This window comes from Cyclopterus lumpus, chromosome 8, assembly GCF_009769545.1.
Source record: "Cyclopterus lumpus isolate fCycLum1 chromosome 8, fCycLum1.pri, whole genome shotgun sequence".
Taxonomy (NCBI): domain Eukaryota; kingdom Metazoa; phylum Chordata; class Actinopteri; order Perciformes; family Cyclopteridae; genus Cyclopterus; species Cyclopterus lumpus.
Window position 1 is genome coordinate 2,253,787 of NC_046973.1, and position 18,034 is coordinate 2,271,820.

Sequence of the window (18,034 nt, forward strand, 5' to 3'; positions counted from 1 at the left end):
TATTTCGGGGGAAATCAGATGGAAGTTTATTACAAAATTAAAAAAAAGATGTAGGGGACCTAAATCGGAGCCCTGAGGAACCCCGAATGACGTAGTTCAGACGTCTGACAAGTGTGTTGCCAATCGATGATTTAGTAATAATACAATATGGTAAACCACAAAATAGCAGAGAGAGCGGAATACGAGAGGAAGGAGGAAGTCGACGTCCGAGGGAAATCAGGAGGAAACTTCCTCAGTTCCTTTCCTTACCGCCTTCAAAAGGCTCCTTAACCTCACTGAGGTTCCTCGTCCGATTGGGCCCCGGAGAGACAATATTCAATATTCCACAGGATGAAGCCGCGTCGATATTTGCTATGACACACGGGTGGAGATTGGAGCTCACATATCGTCAATTTAACCAATTCAATTTGGAGAAACTCTCCGTAAAGCCGATGGCACCGGTATAAATCACCCCCCCCCCCCCCCCTGGACGAGGCCCGGTGCCGGCGGACCTGTACCTCTACCGGTGGATTTCACAGGTCATTACTTCTGGCTCCAGCCACCAGCAGCCTCCAGTGGCTCCGGAGACGGCCCGGCTTCTTCTTCTTCTTCTTCCCAGAGACAACAGCTTACTGGGCTTTGTGCGAGCTAAACAAGCGCGTCTGTCTCCCAGCAGTAGATTAATGTCTAGATAGAGGGGCTCGCTCCTCGGGGAGACCCGGAGAGGAGCCATCCTTCAACCTTCAGAGGCCATTACACAATAACAAAATAACACAATCTGAGAGAGGGGCTCATTGACTGAACCCCCCCCCATCGTCCTCTGGGGGCCACAGAGAGGGAGAGAGGATTTAAGTCTCACCAAAGAGAGGAGGGATGAATTAAATACATGTGAATAAGAAACAGTAAAAAGAGAAACCGCCATCCAGCTGCAACTGAGGACCGTTTTCTGAACTGATGAATGCGTTTTCTCAATTAATCCATTCTCAGTTTTGTCTATATAATTATTTTAAAAACGGGGCGTCTTAAAAATATCCTTTAAAAAAAAAAATCATCAAACCAGAGAATGTTTGTTTAAAAAAAAAGTCATCGATTACCAAAAATAGTTGCAAATTAATGTTTGATAAATTGAGTCGTCAAATAATCAATGCAAACAAATAGTAATACTCGATAACTACGATAAGTTATTCGTGGAGCGCTTTAGTGCCCTCTGAGCACTAAAGCGTGTTTGTGTGGCTGCCCCCCCCCCTGTGGCTGCCCAGGGGGGGGGGCAACCACACAAACACGCCATCTGACCTATTCAACAAAAAAAAATAAGAAAATCGACAGAGAGAAAAATCTCGTTTCCAGGGGTCCGTCGCCGCGGCCTCGAGCCCCCGGTGTTGTTTCGGGGAGGGCGATCGGGACACCGCTGACGACTCAGCTGACTTCCAGCACACACACACACACACACACACACACACACACAAACAAACACACACACACAGGCGCCAGCTTGTAATTAACACTTTGCAGATTACGTTTACAGGACCAACACGGTCTGCCTGAGTTTTATTACCGCCTGGGTTGTGCTTCTGCCCTCTTGGGGGGGGGGGGGTTGAGGGTACAAAACCCCCTCTGTTTGACGTGGGCCTGTCCCGTGTGAGAACGCCTGACGGGCTTTGGGTTGAGAGTCTCCCGGCTGCTCCCTGTTCTTCAGAGATAACGGGATCCCGAAGCTCTCCTCCTCACGCCGTCGGCCTCGTTAGGAGCGGCGAAGCCAATCCGGGCGGCGAGGAGTCGCAACAAAGTCGTGCGGTATTAATTTGCGACGTAATCATTTTCACGCGGCTCCTTCGAGCGGCGCTTCAGGGTCGAAGCCGAGGTCATTCAGAGCTCATCAAAAAGAGATTAAAATGGATCCTGTAGCTTCTTCTTTTGGAGGGGGAAGGTTCCACTTGGACTGGAAGAGATTCCTTTGTGCGTCTCTAAATGCATCAAGATAAAAGCTGCGCTAACGTGCTAATATTAGTGCTATAGTTAGCATGTGTGCACACATCTGTCCCACTAGATGGCAGGTATCCCCTGAAATACGTGCCGTACCGTTGAGCAGCTGTTATTAATATTCCTTCAGTGAAATATTTAGAGTAAAACATTTTAAAAAAGCAATTTTCATAAATAAATAAATAAATCAGTTCAAACCCCAAACAAGACACGCTTCGAATGCTGAATCAACACGCGGCAAATTACCCCCCCCCCCCCCCCTGAATAACCTGTCAACAAGTAACCGTGGCGACCGGTAAGGAGAGTTCATTACGGGCGAGGACACGGCGGCGTTCACATTTATCTCCCCAAACCACACTCGCGTGGCTCAAACACTTCACACTGAATTAAACTGAAGTGGAAACACGCTCTGCAGACTCCTTCTTTCCACTCCACGGGCCGGGGTGATGAATCTGTAGCCTCCCTCGTTCCCCTCTTTCTTTTTCTGTTGTTTTATAAGCGTTCTTCTTCTTTTTCTTCCCTCTCTCTCTCTCTCTGCTCAGACAGCAGGAAGTCTTCAAGCAGCCGCTTTTGAGAGATCTGGAAATGTCGTTGAGCGCGGGAGGTTTCCAGAGAAGATGCTCAAACAGTAGGCACCTCACATCTGTAAAATGTGATGATCACAGACTGTAGGCGAGAAGTGGAGTTCGTCGTTTTTGAGCTTTTTTGCAACCAGTAAACAGGAAGTGACCATATTTGGCATGAGGAGGGAATGACGTAGGGACGCCGTATACGTCTCTGGTAGCGACAGCGACCTGTCGATCAAAAGGTACCAACGCCCTGTAAAATACTCCACTTTATGGTCTGTTTGACTCTAAATGACCATAATCTACTAAATGAACATCACGCTGTATTGAAGAAGACTTGAAACTAGAGATTGAGACCAAAAACTAATGTTTACAATGTTTACTGAGGGAATACATCAAGAGAAGTAGAGTCATTTATATAGACTTCTATACAACCAGAGGAGTCGCCCCCTGGTGGTCAGGAGAGAGAATGCAGCTTTAAGACATGAAGCATAGACTTCTATACAACCAGAGGAGTCGCCCCCTGGTGGTCAGGAGAGAGAATGCAGCTTTAACACATGAAGCATAGACTTCTATACAACCAGAGGAGTCGCCCCTTGGTGGTCAGGAGAGAGAATGCAGCTTTAACACATGAAGCATAGACTTCTATACAACCAGAGGAGTCGCCCCTTGGTGGTCAGGAGAGAGAATGCAGCTTTAACACATGAAGCATAGACTTCTATACAACCAGAGGAGTCTCCTCCTGGTGGACATTAGACAGAATGCATCCGGAGAACCGGAGGTTGCCGTTTGGTTTGAATACTATACAAAAAGGGCCAATCTAGTTTCTATGCATTAATATTACTTGTGTTGTATCCAGGAAGTTTGTCCACCCGAAGCTCACTAATTAACATGTTGCATCTTGATTGTTTGACACCTCCACGAACATAAATCTCAAAAAAGGCAATTCGTAGTTTTAGGAGATAATTGCTTTAAAAATTTCGTGACAACTATGAAAATCCTTGTAAAAAACAAATCTATAATACTGTGAGTATTTGACAAAATGTGCGATACTCGTCCGGCAGCTTCTGTTTTCAACGATGAAGAAACGCATCTCTGCGACAGACGAAAGTGCTTAAATCTCACTGCCGAAATCTGGGATTAAGCCTGAAGTGGGGCACCCGTCCTGCTCCACGAAACACAGTATTTAATGTGACATGTTTGTGCAGCGCCTCGACAATACGCAATTATATCAGCAACCCACAGGCGTGTTAATGAGGGCGCCCTGTCATCAGGATGGAGACGCGAGGTTGGTTTAGTCTCGGTCTCTGCTGCCGGAGGGCTTTTTGCTCCCGATAACCTTTTTTTCAGTTTTTACAAACATTGAGCAAACTCTGCTTTTGAGGCAAGGTTGTCTTCGTCATCGTCAGCTGATCTCGAGGGGGGGGGGGGGGGGGGGGGGGTGTCGCACGCATTCCCGTCCTGATATGCAAGCCAAGCCAAGCTGCCAAGGAAGCACCGCCAACCCTTTCCCTTTCCAGCGTCTGGACCACTTGACTCCTTTAGACAGTCCTTCATTTGAACGCAGCAATCTGGAACAAAACAACCTTGTAGAAAAAGATCCCGTCCAGTAACGAAAGAATCGTTGCAGTTTGAGAACGTTCATCGACCTCGATCTGACCCAACCGGAGGAAAGCGTTGCTCCCATAGCACAGCTGCATACAGCTGTGTGTATGTTTGAGCTGCAGCTGCGCCTCATTATCAAAAACAGTATATTTAGCCCAAAGTGATAAATGCAAATAATTAAATACATTCTGACCCGGGCCAAGTACAACTCGCATAGTTGTGCCTCCGTTGTGGAACTGGAAAGCGGCGCGTCGGTTCTCCGTCTTCTCTTGGTTTACTTCCGGGAGTTTTCTCGAGAGCAGAAGTTCTGGCTTTGTTGGAGAGCGGTTTCCTTTGGGCATCGCGAATATCGGTCCGCTTGTAAATGCTGCAGTGAGAACGTGAACCAAACGATATTTTATCTAATCGGTCCCTTGATTCGGACCATATAGGTGTGAAAACAAGGCAGAATGTGGCTTCCAACACTCAGGAGGTACCCTGAAGAGATGCTTCTCTACTATAAAGCTGGTGTACACCCGGAGAAAGACCATCCAGCTGAGCCTTTCCAAGGAACGTATCCCCACTTTCCCACCAGACACCTCACCTCGCCCATTGCGAGTAGGAATCTCAAGGATTGTGAATTGTTTCCGAACCGTCCTGAACCGAATCCCTCTGGCCGAAGGATGAAGACCGTAACACTGGATTCTAGTTACAAAACGAATCCAGGACGTCGGCAAGCTTCCAGCTCCTCGGTTGGCTTTTCATGTTTCTTTTCTTCCGAATATATTCTTCAGGTTGTTTTTGCTTTTATGACCAACAGTGGAGAATGAGAGAAACCTGTGGGGGGGGGGGGGGGGATCAATCTCGAGGCCCGATTGAAACCAACGTTGGGGGTTACATGGTGGACCGAAATGTCAGGCAGCAAATGTGCACCTCTAAAGAGGAGTGTGAGCAATGTGACGATCAACAAATAATGAATGACACAATCTAAACGTGATCAAACGACTTTATTTGGGCTGTTTCTTTTCTAATGCGCTGAAACCGTCCTTTAGGCACCACCATTGCACCCTCCCCCCCCAATATTAAATAGTTGGTATGAATATGGAACGGTATCTAAAGGAACCACAGGTCCCATCTTAACTTTTCTCGGCAATCGATAGATGTACCTATTTATACACAGTTGGCGAAATTCAAAGCGTCCTCACACGATTGCCGTCGAGACGTCAAAAACATATTTTTTAATTTCCGACGGGGATTGCACCGTCTTCACCCACTAAATTCCTTTCGATAAGGTTTTATTTTTAAAATGCAGTTAGGAAACGTGTTTTTCAGTGAAACCAAAAAGAATCCTAAATGTCATCCTAAACTGAGATAGGACAGTTTCAGACTCTGTAATGAGATTCCACAGCAGCCCTCCTTGGCTTCGCCTTCTGAAGTTATTGTAGGCGAGAGTATGAATCTGAAAGAGGGGGGGGGGGGGCTGGAAACTATTTGCAGAAATGCATCTGAGAATCTCACGGACCTCTAAAAATAAAATAAAAATGATCCCCTTAGAAAATGAGATCCAACCACAAGCCGAGTGTGAAGCGCTTTATTTTCAAAGACCTTTTTTCCAGGTGGCTTGTCGTCGTGCTGCAAGACGACAGGACGACAGTAACCGGGTCAACCCCGAATACGCCGCTCCAAGGCCCGAGAGGTGGGGGGGGGGATGGTGCTGGGAGAAAAAACAGGGAGACACGGGAGAGGAATGATGGACGGCTCACACGCCAGCCATTGTGAGGAAATTATAGCTAGGTGCCGCCAACTGAGGCAGAGTGGCGGGCGGCCAAGGCCCCGGGAGAACAAAGGCAAAGGATCCCCTGTGTGTGTGTGTGTGAGTGTGTGTGTGAGAGTGTGTGTGTGTGTGTGCGTGTGTGTGAGAGAGTGTGAGTGTCCGAACCTTCATATTTACATGTGACGCTCAAGAGTTAATTGCAGTGAATTCCTCTGCCGGGTGCAAAGTGGGGGGCTCGTTGTTGCTTTATTTTACATAACAAACACAACTCTTTCTACTCGTTTCCAAGGAACTCGAACCAAAAGATGCAAAATGGAGCTCACGAGACGAATAAATCATTAAGTATTGTTTGTTTGTTGTAATGTGGGTCGGGGTGGGGGGGTTCTATGGTGAGAACAAACGGCTAATATATATATATATATATATATATATATATATATATATATATATTCAGGCCCTCTCTGCGTGCTTTTGGTGTCTCTCTAAGGTAAAAAAAAAAGTTCCACGCATTCCAACGATTACCCCGCGTGTTTTTTGGGGGGAAACGACTTTGTATTCGATTGCGCTTCATTTGAAGCCTCTTGGCTCGGCTGAAGAGCCCCTCCCCCACCCCCCCTTTACCAAACCAGACCTCATCCTCACAGTAGTCGGTGGACGTAAGCCAAGATTTGTCGGGGTTGCTAGCGGTTCCTGATCTCTGGTAAACGAACCAGCGCCCTCCTCGACTCTGTAGACTTGGCAGCGTCGGGCCCTCCGCGCACATCAAAGTAGGGTCTGACCTCGCATACCAGATGAGGTTTGGATTAACGAGCTCTGGACATCAAACGAGCGGGATCCCCCCCCCCCCCACAAGTCATCAAAACCCGGCTCGGTGAAATTTACAGCGGACGAAAAAATTAAAAAATATGCTGGGAAAAAAAAAAAAAAAGTCGACATCAACCTTGCCACGCATCTCAAGTTTGAACGTCGTGACCACGGAGCAGCAGCAGAGAGGCGATTTCAAAAGAACCTCCAATTATCTGATGTGTGGGAGAGCACCATGAACCGGGCCGCATGCCAAACGGCGTCCAAACAAATGGACCTTTTGACAGGACGCGTCTGCCTTTCAGAGGACTGCACGCCAGCGGCTCCTATTCTGTGCTTTTTTCACAAATTACACATTAAAAGAGTGATAATACAAAGATGTGAGTAGAACACTTTAAAAAAAGCCACGGTATTATTGAGAGGTGGTGAAATTAAAACCCAAAAAGGACATTACCCTTCAGTCAGTTAGCCGTGTGTGCCATAAACATGCGTTTGTATCGTAAACAACCAATCGGACAGGAGGAGAGTTAGCGGCGTTAGCGGCGTTAGCGGCGTTAGCGGCGTTAGCGGCGTTAGCGGCGCCGCTAAGGGAGAACCAGCGGCGGTTCCACTGTGACGTGGTGATGCGTTCAGGCTCCGCTCGGTGAAAATGAGTGACTGGCTGAAGGTAAAAAAATATATAACATCATTATGATGTGTTCACGTGTAAAATCTAGTCAAATGTAGTTAAACTTTCTATTTGACAACTCAAATATTAGGGGAGGAGAACGAGGCGTGAGATTCATACCTGAGCTGAGCGAACACCTGCATGCATTCAGGGAATGAAGCCACGCCCGGACATCTGCACAGCGACTACTAATAAAAATGATCATAATAATAATAGATAAACTCTTGGCTTGGATTCTGGGAAGGTTATTGAAATGTAATCAGGAGAATAAAAAAAAAAAAGACAAATACATAAATCAATACAATGTAGGTTGTTATGTGTTTAATCGAGTTGAATTCCTTGATTTCAGGTCTGGAAAAAGTGAATGAGTGGAACTTTGAGTAAAGATGTTTATGTTTTAATTTCACCTCGAGGAAACAAAATCTCGAGGATTTTGAAAGTAACCTCCGTTAACGAGCCAAAAGGTATTCAAACCAATCGTATCATCTGAGATGAAGAAAAAAATTATGTTTGATATTGTTGGCACAAAAAAAAAACTAATGAGGAGAATTTTGCTTTGATCAGGAAATAAATATCTGAACCCTGCAGGAGAATTTAATCAGCAACAAGGTTTTGGCTTCAGAATATCTCCAAAAGTTGATTAGAGGTTTGGGGGGAGGAGTAATTAAATAGCCGATACTCAAAGAGATCATTACATTAATGGATTACCGGTGGATCAAAGCATTTACCTCGTTTGGCACCTCAGGGCGAGCCGAGATCCGAGAGCCGGGATCCGGGATCCGAGAGCCGAGAGCCGAGATCCGAGAGCCGAGAGCCGAGAGCCGAGAGCCGAGAGCCGAGAGCCGAGAGCCGAGAGCCGGGATCCGGGCTCCAGAGTGACGAAGGGCATGAGCAGCCACGGAGCCGCTGTCAACACGTGTTGAAGAAGAGGAAGAAGAGGAAGAAGAGGAAGAAGGTGTAGAGGTGGATGTAAACTTAAGAGAAAAGACTAATCACACCTGAGGAGAGAAACACACCTGAGGAGAGGAGGAAGTGGAAGTCACGAGGAAGTCTCGCGATGTGTATTTTCCACGGCCTTTAATCCCGACGCGTAACGCGTAAAACCTGAACACGCACGCGTGGATCTCATGATCCACAGGGAAAAGACATGGAGGATCACTGGCAAACACGCGCGCGCGCACGCGCCCCAAGGGGTTATTCATTGTGTTTGGGTACGCGGTCTCCGGTGGAGGTCTTCGCCGGTGACAAGGTACGGGGGTAACGTGTCCGCTTTGCGTGCGCGCGCATACGTGCGGAGCTTTGACGGCTCTGAGGCTGAGGAGCATCATTACGGACTAAACACGAGTGAAACCAAACACAGGCTCCCTGGTGCCCCACAGTCTACCCCACTGGAGGGGGGGGGGGGGCACCGGTGGGAAACTGTTTCTTTAGATTCTGGGGAAGATCCCAATCCCCCCCCAAAAAAAAGTCAGTAACAATAATCATAAAAATGGCGCACAGGACCTTTACTACGATTTGCGCCATCTGAGGCCGAAAGTTGAAGAGTTTATGAACTGGCATGGGCTGATCCAGAGTCAGTATAGAAAACGGTTATTATGCGGTGGCGGTGACGCAATAACTGATCTCACCGCAGTTTGGTTTTCAGATCCATTACTTCAGTAAAAGTTTTGCCTTTTTTAATTATTTATTACAACTAAGTTGTTTAAACAAGCGCGATTATTCTACATGTAAGATAACTTAATGCACTATATTCAGCTATATCAACATTCAATGTATATGTTACATGCATAAACTTATGGTGCAGTTAATAAAATGCATTAGCTCCACCTCCACCAGCTTCAAGTATTAACATTATATAATTACCCATTAATATCATATCATATTTTTTTAATTATTGGAAACTTAAGCGTGTTACAACTTTATCCACCGCTGATTTTAATCTATAACTTGTTTTATTTCGTGAGTTGATGTTTTGTATCCTAAATATGAATCTAAAAAGTAAATATAATATAAAAAGTAATACAAAAAGTAATGAAAGCTACACAATTTAGCGGAGTTAAACGTTTACTTGTTTTTTGATTATTCATGATCATCATTATTTTTATATCTCATATCATTATATTCGGTTTATTCTGAATACTTTTAACTTACTATGTAGATAGTATATATAGAGAATGTACATGTTTGTATATTCCTGCCTAGCCCGTGTTCAAGTGACACCCTGCACACTTTAGTATTTTGTATATTTATGTATATTTAGGTTTATTGTCTATATGCAACGAAGCAAATTCCTCGAGATTTGCAGCTAAGTGCTCGTTGTTGTTGTGTTTCTGGATTCCATTTCAATGGATCACATGCCGATCGTTTAATTAATCGATTTATTGATTCTACATTTTTATCTGCACATTGTTTCCCCACCAACCATTAAATGAGAAGCGTTGTTCTTCCTCACCGAGTCACATGAGAGATGGATCATATTTTAATGGATGCACCAGTCTCCAGGAGGAGGAGGAGGAAGAAGAGGAGGAGGAGGAGGAGGAAGAGTTGTTCTGAGTTTGGACTCATGGTTTAATGCACTTATTGTAAGTCGCTTTGGATAAAAGCGTCAGCTAAATGACATGTAATGTAATGTAATGAAAAGAGGAGGAGGAGGAGAGGAGGAGGGAGGAGGAGGAGGAGGAGAGGAAAAAGAATGAGAGCTGTTGCAACTGATTCCTTCAAATCGAATCTCTGCTCCTTCAGTAACGGGTTCTGACGTTTGACGGACAGATGAGACGCCGTGTTGGTTGACTGGAGGAGATCTGTCGGCCATGTTGTCTTTAAGTCAAACATTAATAAATATGCATCATGTCTACCAACAGTCCACCAAATCCTCCTTCATGACACTGGAGTCCGGTGTACAGAAAGAGACCCACAATGCACCGTTGTTTAAAGTGTTTTATACGTTAATGGTGTTGAGCTTCACGTTGGGAACACTGGCAGGTGATGACAGGTATCCAACCAGGTAGACGTGACCACGAGAAGGAAGAGAAAAGCCTTTAAAAGTCATTTCAGTGTTGTTTTATTGTACGAATATAAAGAATAAATAGCACATGTCCTTAATTTACAGGATAAAACAAGTATCAATAGTCCACGTTTAACTCTTTAAATCTGCTTTCTCCAAACATGGAGGGGAAAAAACAGCAAGTCCTTGCGTGGCTCTCTATATATGCGCCATATCTCCATAAATACAAAATATATAACCAATATTCTCCACAAATAAAGTAGGCTCTGGTTACAAATAATACTGACTTTGTACAGGGAGCTATATAGAACTGCATGGCGAAGCATGCACAGAAAATACATTCCTACACTCTGGTAGTGCACGTGACCAAAAAGAAAAGAACACAAAAGAATCACAAAAATAATGAGCTTATAATTTATTATTTCTTCTTCTTCTTCTAACTCGAACAGGAGCATTTGCAGTCTGTGATGATCGGGTACTGCACCGGTATCCACGCGCACTTGAGTCCCCCTTTCCTCTGCACGCATCTCCATCTCAGTGTCGTCAGGTGGGTCGAGCTCGCCGGTTTGCACACCATCCCCTCCGGGACCGAGCACGACCTCTTGCTCAGGCAGCTGCCCGCGCGCACGAACCGAGGCCAGAACCTGTTCCCCAAGTCGGTCCACGTGTACGCGACCGGGCAGAACGAGTACGCCCACAGCCACTGCTGCAGCCGCCGCTTCAGCTTCTTGCTGGGCTTGTGCTTCTTGCCGAACTGGACGTCGAAGTCCACCGCGCGGATGTCTTTGGGCAGCACGCCGCCCTTCTGCGCCTCGGAGTCATCCAGCTCGTCGTTCCCGGTGTACTTGTCCTCCGCGGGGGGCAACACGGACAAATAGCGGCCGTCAAAGTCCCCCAGGATGCTCTTCAGCTCCGTCTCGTTAAGGTCCCTCTCCTTGGGGTCGAAGACGGGGTCCGGGTCCTCTTTTAACTCCACCAGCGGCAGACTGTCACTCGGGATGGGGCGGAGGAGGTAGTAGTGCTGGCAAACCCCCCTTTCCGTGAGGAGTCCGAGGGAGAGCACCAGCAGATACATGGCCACACACTGCTGGGTCTGATCCATGTCCAGGCGGTCCGTGTCGGTGAGATCAGTGCGCGCGCGCGAGGAGCTGCGAAATGGACACTTTCTTGTGCGCAATTACGCGTGAGCCGTATCCAAAAAACCTGCGTTCTCGAAGCGTCCCTTGAGAACGTCACTTTCCCATGATGGAAATCCGTCACAGCAATAAGCACAAGTTCATCCGCAGCAGCATCGGTGGAGGAACTATTTCTTTATGACAAAGCTCAGATGTCTCCTCGGGCTCCGTGCGCGCGGGCTCGGCATGATGCTCCCCACCCGTGTCTCCTCTGAAGCGCCGAGCGGCAGCGCGCGACCTCCGTTATATCCTCCACACGGAGGGTGACGTCATACGCGTGCCTCTCTTTGAATGTGGGTTTGTTGTCTAGGAGGAGATCCCCCAATACCTCCTTCTTCCACCGCACTGGGGGGGGGGGGGGGGGGGGGGGGGGGGAATGCAGCGAGAGGAGACGCCCCCTGTCGGTTTTCCAGACGTCCTTAAATCAGCCTCACAGTGGGAATGATTGTCTTTCATCTGGGGAATCCTTCTGCTGGAGCTCCTACACATCCCAGAACATCACTTATTGATACAAAAACAACAACAATAAACTAGGAAGAGCAACGTTTATAGTGTTCAACTATACGTTTAGTTCACTTTTTCTTAAAAACCAAGTCAGAAGTCCAGAAAGATTTCACACCACAGATTCACTTTCACGTCTTTCTCGTGCAACCGGGAACATTTCTGCTCATTTATGATCAAAATATCACTTTACATTAAACCAAAAGGGGACGGGTCAGCAAAAAACTGCTCAATGGGATTTTGATCTTATGCAACAGCTTGCAAATAAAGATCATAATGGGTGCATTAATAATACATTTGGACATGCATGTTGCTTTAAATGAAGCATCACCGCGATGCACAACATTTTAAATGTTAGTGTCACTTATTAAGCATTCGCTCAAAGACGGCCATGTCTGTTCAGACATTTGTATTCCAAATAAAGCAGAAATATCTACACCTTGAAAAACGTAATCCACTCACACATCTCACATTATTAATAAGCAGCACCACTAAACTTTATCTTTAATTCTAGTGGAGGATCCAAAGGTTTACGCCCAATGTGCCGGGTTTAATGTTTGTTTAAAAGTGACTCACAAAGACGTGAGAACGTTTCCGTTTGATCAAACCATTAAAGTCTTGATTCATGAAGCTTCAACTCTGTGAAACCACATTATGAAGCTTCAATAAGGAGCTGAAAGGCTCGACGCTGCCAGGCGGCGAGGAAGGGAGTGGCCCCGAGGAGGAAAGCGGGACGTTTCTTTCTCAAGATGTTCATTTCCTTCGCTAACGTCTCGATTGAAGCGTGATTCAGACCGAGCAGGCGATCCTAACGATGAGCAGAACTCTGGCCTTCTGAAGAAAGACGCCATTTACAGCTTGAACGCGACATAGAAACGACCCGTGAGGTGTCCGCCGCGTCCTTTGTCTCCGCCCACGGCCGCTCCTTTAAAAAAAAGAAGAAGAAAAAAAAAGGCCCGCGCAGCCAAATGAGCTCCCGGATAAACAGCGCTCGCTAAGCGGCGGCCCGTGGAAAGTGCATCGCACGGTACCCTGAAAAATAATTCAGTATATATAATAATTTATATAAATAATTTAGTGGAAGAACTTGTCCAGCATGCTGCTTCAGCCACGAGATAAATGCATCTCTGTTTGGCTTTTTGAATGAGCTAATTCACACGGAGCACTCGAGCGACGCACTTGGTTCCTCCGCTAAGTGATGGCAAAAAGTCTGGAAAATGTCACCCGTGTATTTTTCATCTGACCTGTATCATAAAGCATCCCCCCCCCCCCCCCCCCCCCCCCCCCCCCCCCCCCCCCCCCCCCTCAAACGCGCTCTGATGGATCTATCCTGTGCATTCACGCGTTTACACACCGCTTAAAAAGCACCAGATACACAAGAAGAAGAAAAAAAAAGCTGCATTTTTCAATCGAAACAAAAGATTTTAATCACTTCTTTTTTTCTTTTTTTTTTTTAAAAAGCAGTTGAACTCGCTTGGCAGAGGATTTTCTCTTTTTTTTCAAAATAAAAGAGAAGGGCCTACTTCTGCCCCGTTGGAATATTTCCCTTTCTATCGCGGCTCGCGTGCGGTGAAGTCCAAAACGTGGTTCTCATTAAGCGCCGCCCGGATTCGCCCCGGCTCGTTTAACGCCAAGCTTGTTTTCGTTTCTTCTAATCCCCTTCCTACTGTTTTACCACAGGAACATTTTGATAGCGAAATATTCCTCCTTGAAAAAGACAGGCTGCTTGAGACAGACGCCTGTTTAATCGAGGAACTGCGTGTGTGTGTGTGTGTGTGTGCGTGTGCGTGTGCGTGTGTGCGTGTGTTCTTGAGTTAACCAAACACAGTTCTCTTTGGCTAATAAACCGGCGAATGTAATGACCTTTTTTCTTTTGTTTTTGCGGGGTCTGGTTCCTTAAAACGAGACTTTTTAAAACCTGCGCTCAAGGATATATACGCGTTTGATAATGAACCTCCTGGTTTCGAGCCGCGGTCATCGTAGCGTTCCCTGCTGGTTCCTCTCATTCAGTGAGGAAAAGCAGACGTTCTGCTCTCGGCGAGGGGGGGAACCTTCGGCGAGCATTCGGTGTGTGTGTGTGTGTGTGTGTGTGTGGGACTGGGATAGAAACACACCGAACCAACGGAAGGATTCTGATAGCTTTCGTCCACCACGAAGGCGTCCAGAAAAGGGGAGTCCGCTTCGGGATCCTCCTCCACGTCGTCATCGACGACAGAAGAAGAAAAGCACTCTGGGCCGTCCTCTTCAGGGGGAGCAGAGACACAAAAGCACCTTTCACGCGCTTTATCTCTCTCACTTTTTTCCCGAAACGCGGGTTTCACACCTCGGGCTAATTGAGGCCACATTGCCAAGCTGAACACACACAGACACGGAGTGGTGGGTGCTGCGCTGTTGACTCTGGCACTTTGGGGAGGTGTGCAATTTGCTAGGTTTGTTTAAGCGCTATTTTCCAATTCCTCTTGCGATCCGAGAGCACACACAATCACAATAATCACTCCCGCTGTGAGCTTAATTAAAAGGTATTGCTCCTCCTGACCACGGGCCGTGAGCTGGATGGCGCGTTAGCATCCCCGCAGCTCACCGCGTCAACGGCCTCTTCTCAAGACGGCCGAAGCCCGAAGCTCCAAGTGCTCCTTTTCTTTTTGGGTCTTTCTTTCAAATAAAAGGCCCTGAACACACCGGGGACGTGAGAAAATAAACCACAATAATGATGTGAATCACCGTCTTAAGCTGAACTGAAGCTGAGCGGTGATCAATAATATCAATAAAAGGTCCCGAAATGTTTTACGCAATCAACGGACCGACTGTGTCTCTGGCTTTTATTGTGAAAGGTAAGAACAGAGGAAGTGAATCTATCTGGTCCGCGATAAGAAGCGAACAAAACTAAACTAAAAGGAACCTTAAAGGTTTGATTTAGTCCTTTACAAGAGGAGGCAGTATACGATAATTCCAGGTATTAAAACACGAGGATTATTGAACCCTGGACCTTTTGTCCATTGTGATCATTAAAGTCTGATACTAAATTACTCTCACGGACTGTTTACGTCAAAGTCTCTCCTCATCCTCAGCTTGTGGAGAACACTCATAAATATCTGTGGCTTTTAACGAGAGCTATAATTAGCACATTTAGCTTGTTTTTCTCCCCACAGGTTGCAGAGCTGATGCTCAAAGCACCCAGAAAGCCTGGTGTGTGTGTGTGTGTGTGTGTGTGTGTGTGTATGTGCTCCTTCCACTCTGCTATAAAAGTGTTCACAGAGAGAATCTCTGCATCCAAACAAAGTCATTAAATCCTAAAACTCAGAACAAAGTCGTCAGTGATTACTGAGGGTTGACTTTGTATTGAGGCCTGCAGGTGACGAGTATGGAGTGTTACGCAATGTAGTACACAAATGGGTCAGCTCGGTTGTGTCACAAGTAGTTTTTGTTTAGCGTGTGAATTCTTTTAACTATTTTTCCAGTATTTTACATTCTTAGAAAAAAATGTTTTGTCCAAATTAATCTAAATTCAATTTGAAAAACAATATAAACTTCGTGCAGAAAACAACTGATTTTTTACAAACCACAAAAACACACAATGTAAGCAAAAAAGGAAGTGAGGCGTTGCATTCTCTCTCCTGACCACCAGGGGGCGACTCCTCTGGTTGTATAGAAGTCTACGCTTCATGTGTTAAAGCTGCATTCTCTCTCTTGACCACCAGGGGGCGACTCCTCTGGTTGTATAGAAGTCTATGCTTCATGTGTTAAAGCTGCATTCTCTCTCCTGACCACCAGGGGGCGACTCCTCTGGTTGTATAGAAGTCTATGCTTCATGTGTTAAAGCTGCATTCTCTCTCCTGACCACCAGGGGGCGACTCCTCTGGTTGTATAGAAGTCTACGCTTCATGTGTTAAAGCTGCATTCTCTCTCCTGACCACCAGGGGGCGACTCCTCTGGTTGTATAGAAGTCTATGCTTCATGTGTTAAAGCTGCATTATTTAGTAAATGATGGTCCATTTAGAGTCAAACAGACCATAAAGCAGGGTATGCTTTAGGGCGGGGCTACAAGGTGATTGACAGGTCTCCACCAGATATATACGGTGTCTTTACGTTAATCCTCCTCAGTCCATATATGGACTCTTCTGTTCATCGACTCCAAGAAAATAGTCAGTAAACCATCAGAAATTCTCAACGGTATACTTTTACTTTGTTATAGTCATTCATAGTTTATTTTCATTATAAAAACACACAATTCAAATGATTATATCATAAAAGATTGGATTTTCATGGATTAAAACTAATTTAATACTGAAGTATTATAGAGCTCGTGTTAACAGGTAAAAATTATTTTTTTATTTAGGATTCATAAAAACTCTTTGACACTTCCTTTTACAAGATTACTGTGAACGTTATAATAATTATAATTATAATTGACCGTTGCCCAATACTCACTTTTACCGAGCAGGAACGCATGTCCGTTAGCCGCGCTGCTAACGTAACTAGCTCGCTTGCTAACGTAACTAGTTCGCCTTCTGATTTAAACACAGGAGGAACCGTGACGCCCGCCGGTGGAAATGTGAGTGACAGTTGGAGAGAGGAAGTTGGTGTTGTTATTGTTGTTGTTTGTTTTGTTGAAGGACAGAAAGGAGCTCAAGAGTTGTGCAAAATACTTTCAACGTGATGGTTGAATGTTTAGACACCCAAAAACAAACGCAGACACTTAATATAACAATGTACAAAGTACTTTAATCATTATTACATTAACATTGTTCAAAACTGGAACTGTTTTCCTCAAGAGACTCAAAAACAAGAGGAAAGAAAATGGAACGAAGACGCTTTCAGTCACTTTCATCCACGACTGTAACAAATCATCACTTGATCATCACATCTGGTGGTGACGCTATTAAACTTGCAACTGCAGATTCTTCTTCTTCTTTTTTTTTTGTTTTTACAAATTACATTTTCTTCCAAAAATCGAGTTTATTCTCGAAATTGTTTTTGCCGCGGACGCCGTAGACGCCAACGTGGAGGTGTGAAGAGAATCAAATCCTCATCAGCTTGTCGTGGTCAGACTCTGGTGTTGGAAAAACACACAACCACCGCGTACTCTCTCTCTCTCTCTCTCTCTCTCTCTCTCTCTCTCTCTCTCTTACTCCAACTCGCCAGGTCGGCGGTTTCGGCGTTTTTTTCATTCTCCTGGAATCAAAGTAAACACTTTGTGCCTCATGACGGACGAGTCAGCACTCCGTCAACGTGCCATGTGACATAAATGGAGCACAGACGCACAGCATGGGCATCTGGGGAGGGGTCGGGGGTGTGTGTGTGTGTGTGTGTGTGTGTGTGGGGGGGGGGTGGGGCTTGTTTGGCCGAAGCCGAGGGGTTGATCCCCGCATGGCGATCTGCGCTGGATTTCCTACAGGTCGCCAGAAAGCCCAAAGAGCTGCAGCCGTGTGCCAGAGGCTCCTGTGAATGAGCGAACAGGCCGGGAGTCAGAGAGCGTAGTGGTGGTGGTGGGGGGTTGGGGGGTGGGGAGGTGGGGAGGTGGGGGGGGATGACGGGAGGTCGCGATGTCTCCAGCCCCCTACAACACAGACGGCTGTTTGTGCCACGCAAACCCCCCCCGACCCCACCTCGGTCTCGAAACTCTCAGCTCCTAATTCACACTTCATAAATCAAGATGACCTGTCCTCATGTGAATTAATCTCTCTCTCTCTCTCCCTCTCTCTCTCTCTCTCTCTCCCTCTCTCTCTCTCTCTCTCTCTCTCTCTCTCTCTCTCTCTCTCTCTCTCTAATAGTGGCGCTATTGTTCCAGCGCGAGGATTCATTTTCAGAGACATAAACTACGTCCCCGAAAAACGAAAAAAGGCCCCTGGCGTGCCGTGGCCCTCGGCGGCTGTTTTGCGCTTAGCCCCCCCCCCCCCCCCCCCCCCCCCCCCCCCCCCCCCCCCCCCCCACCACCACCACTCCCCACCACCACCACTCCCAATCGTCGGGGGCCCACGTCTGCTCGGTTATGTTTTCAAC

The 18,034-nt window shown here is 46.4% G+C and overlaps 1 protein-coding gene across 1 annotated transcript; it reads right to left on the reverse strand.

Moving 5' to 3' along the window:
• Window positions 1-10,794: 10,794 nt before the first annotated feature.
• Window positions 10,795-11,460, reverse strand: nog1 (noggin 1). The gene has a single exon (XM_034539928.1). It carries the CDS (start codon window positions 11,458-11,460, stop codon window positions 10,795-10,797), a length of 666 nt encoding a protein of 221 aa, XP_034395819.1.
• Window positions 11,461-18,034: the final 6,574 nt, after the last annotated feature.

Excerpts from the sequence above, each read along its gene's own strand:
- nog1 (XM_034539928.1), bottom strand. The coding sequence starts at position 11,460 with ATGGATCAGACCCAGCAGTGTGTGGCCATGTATCTGCTGGTGCTCTCC.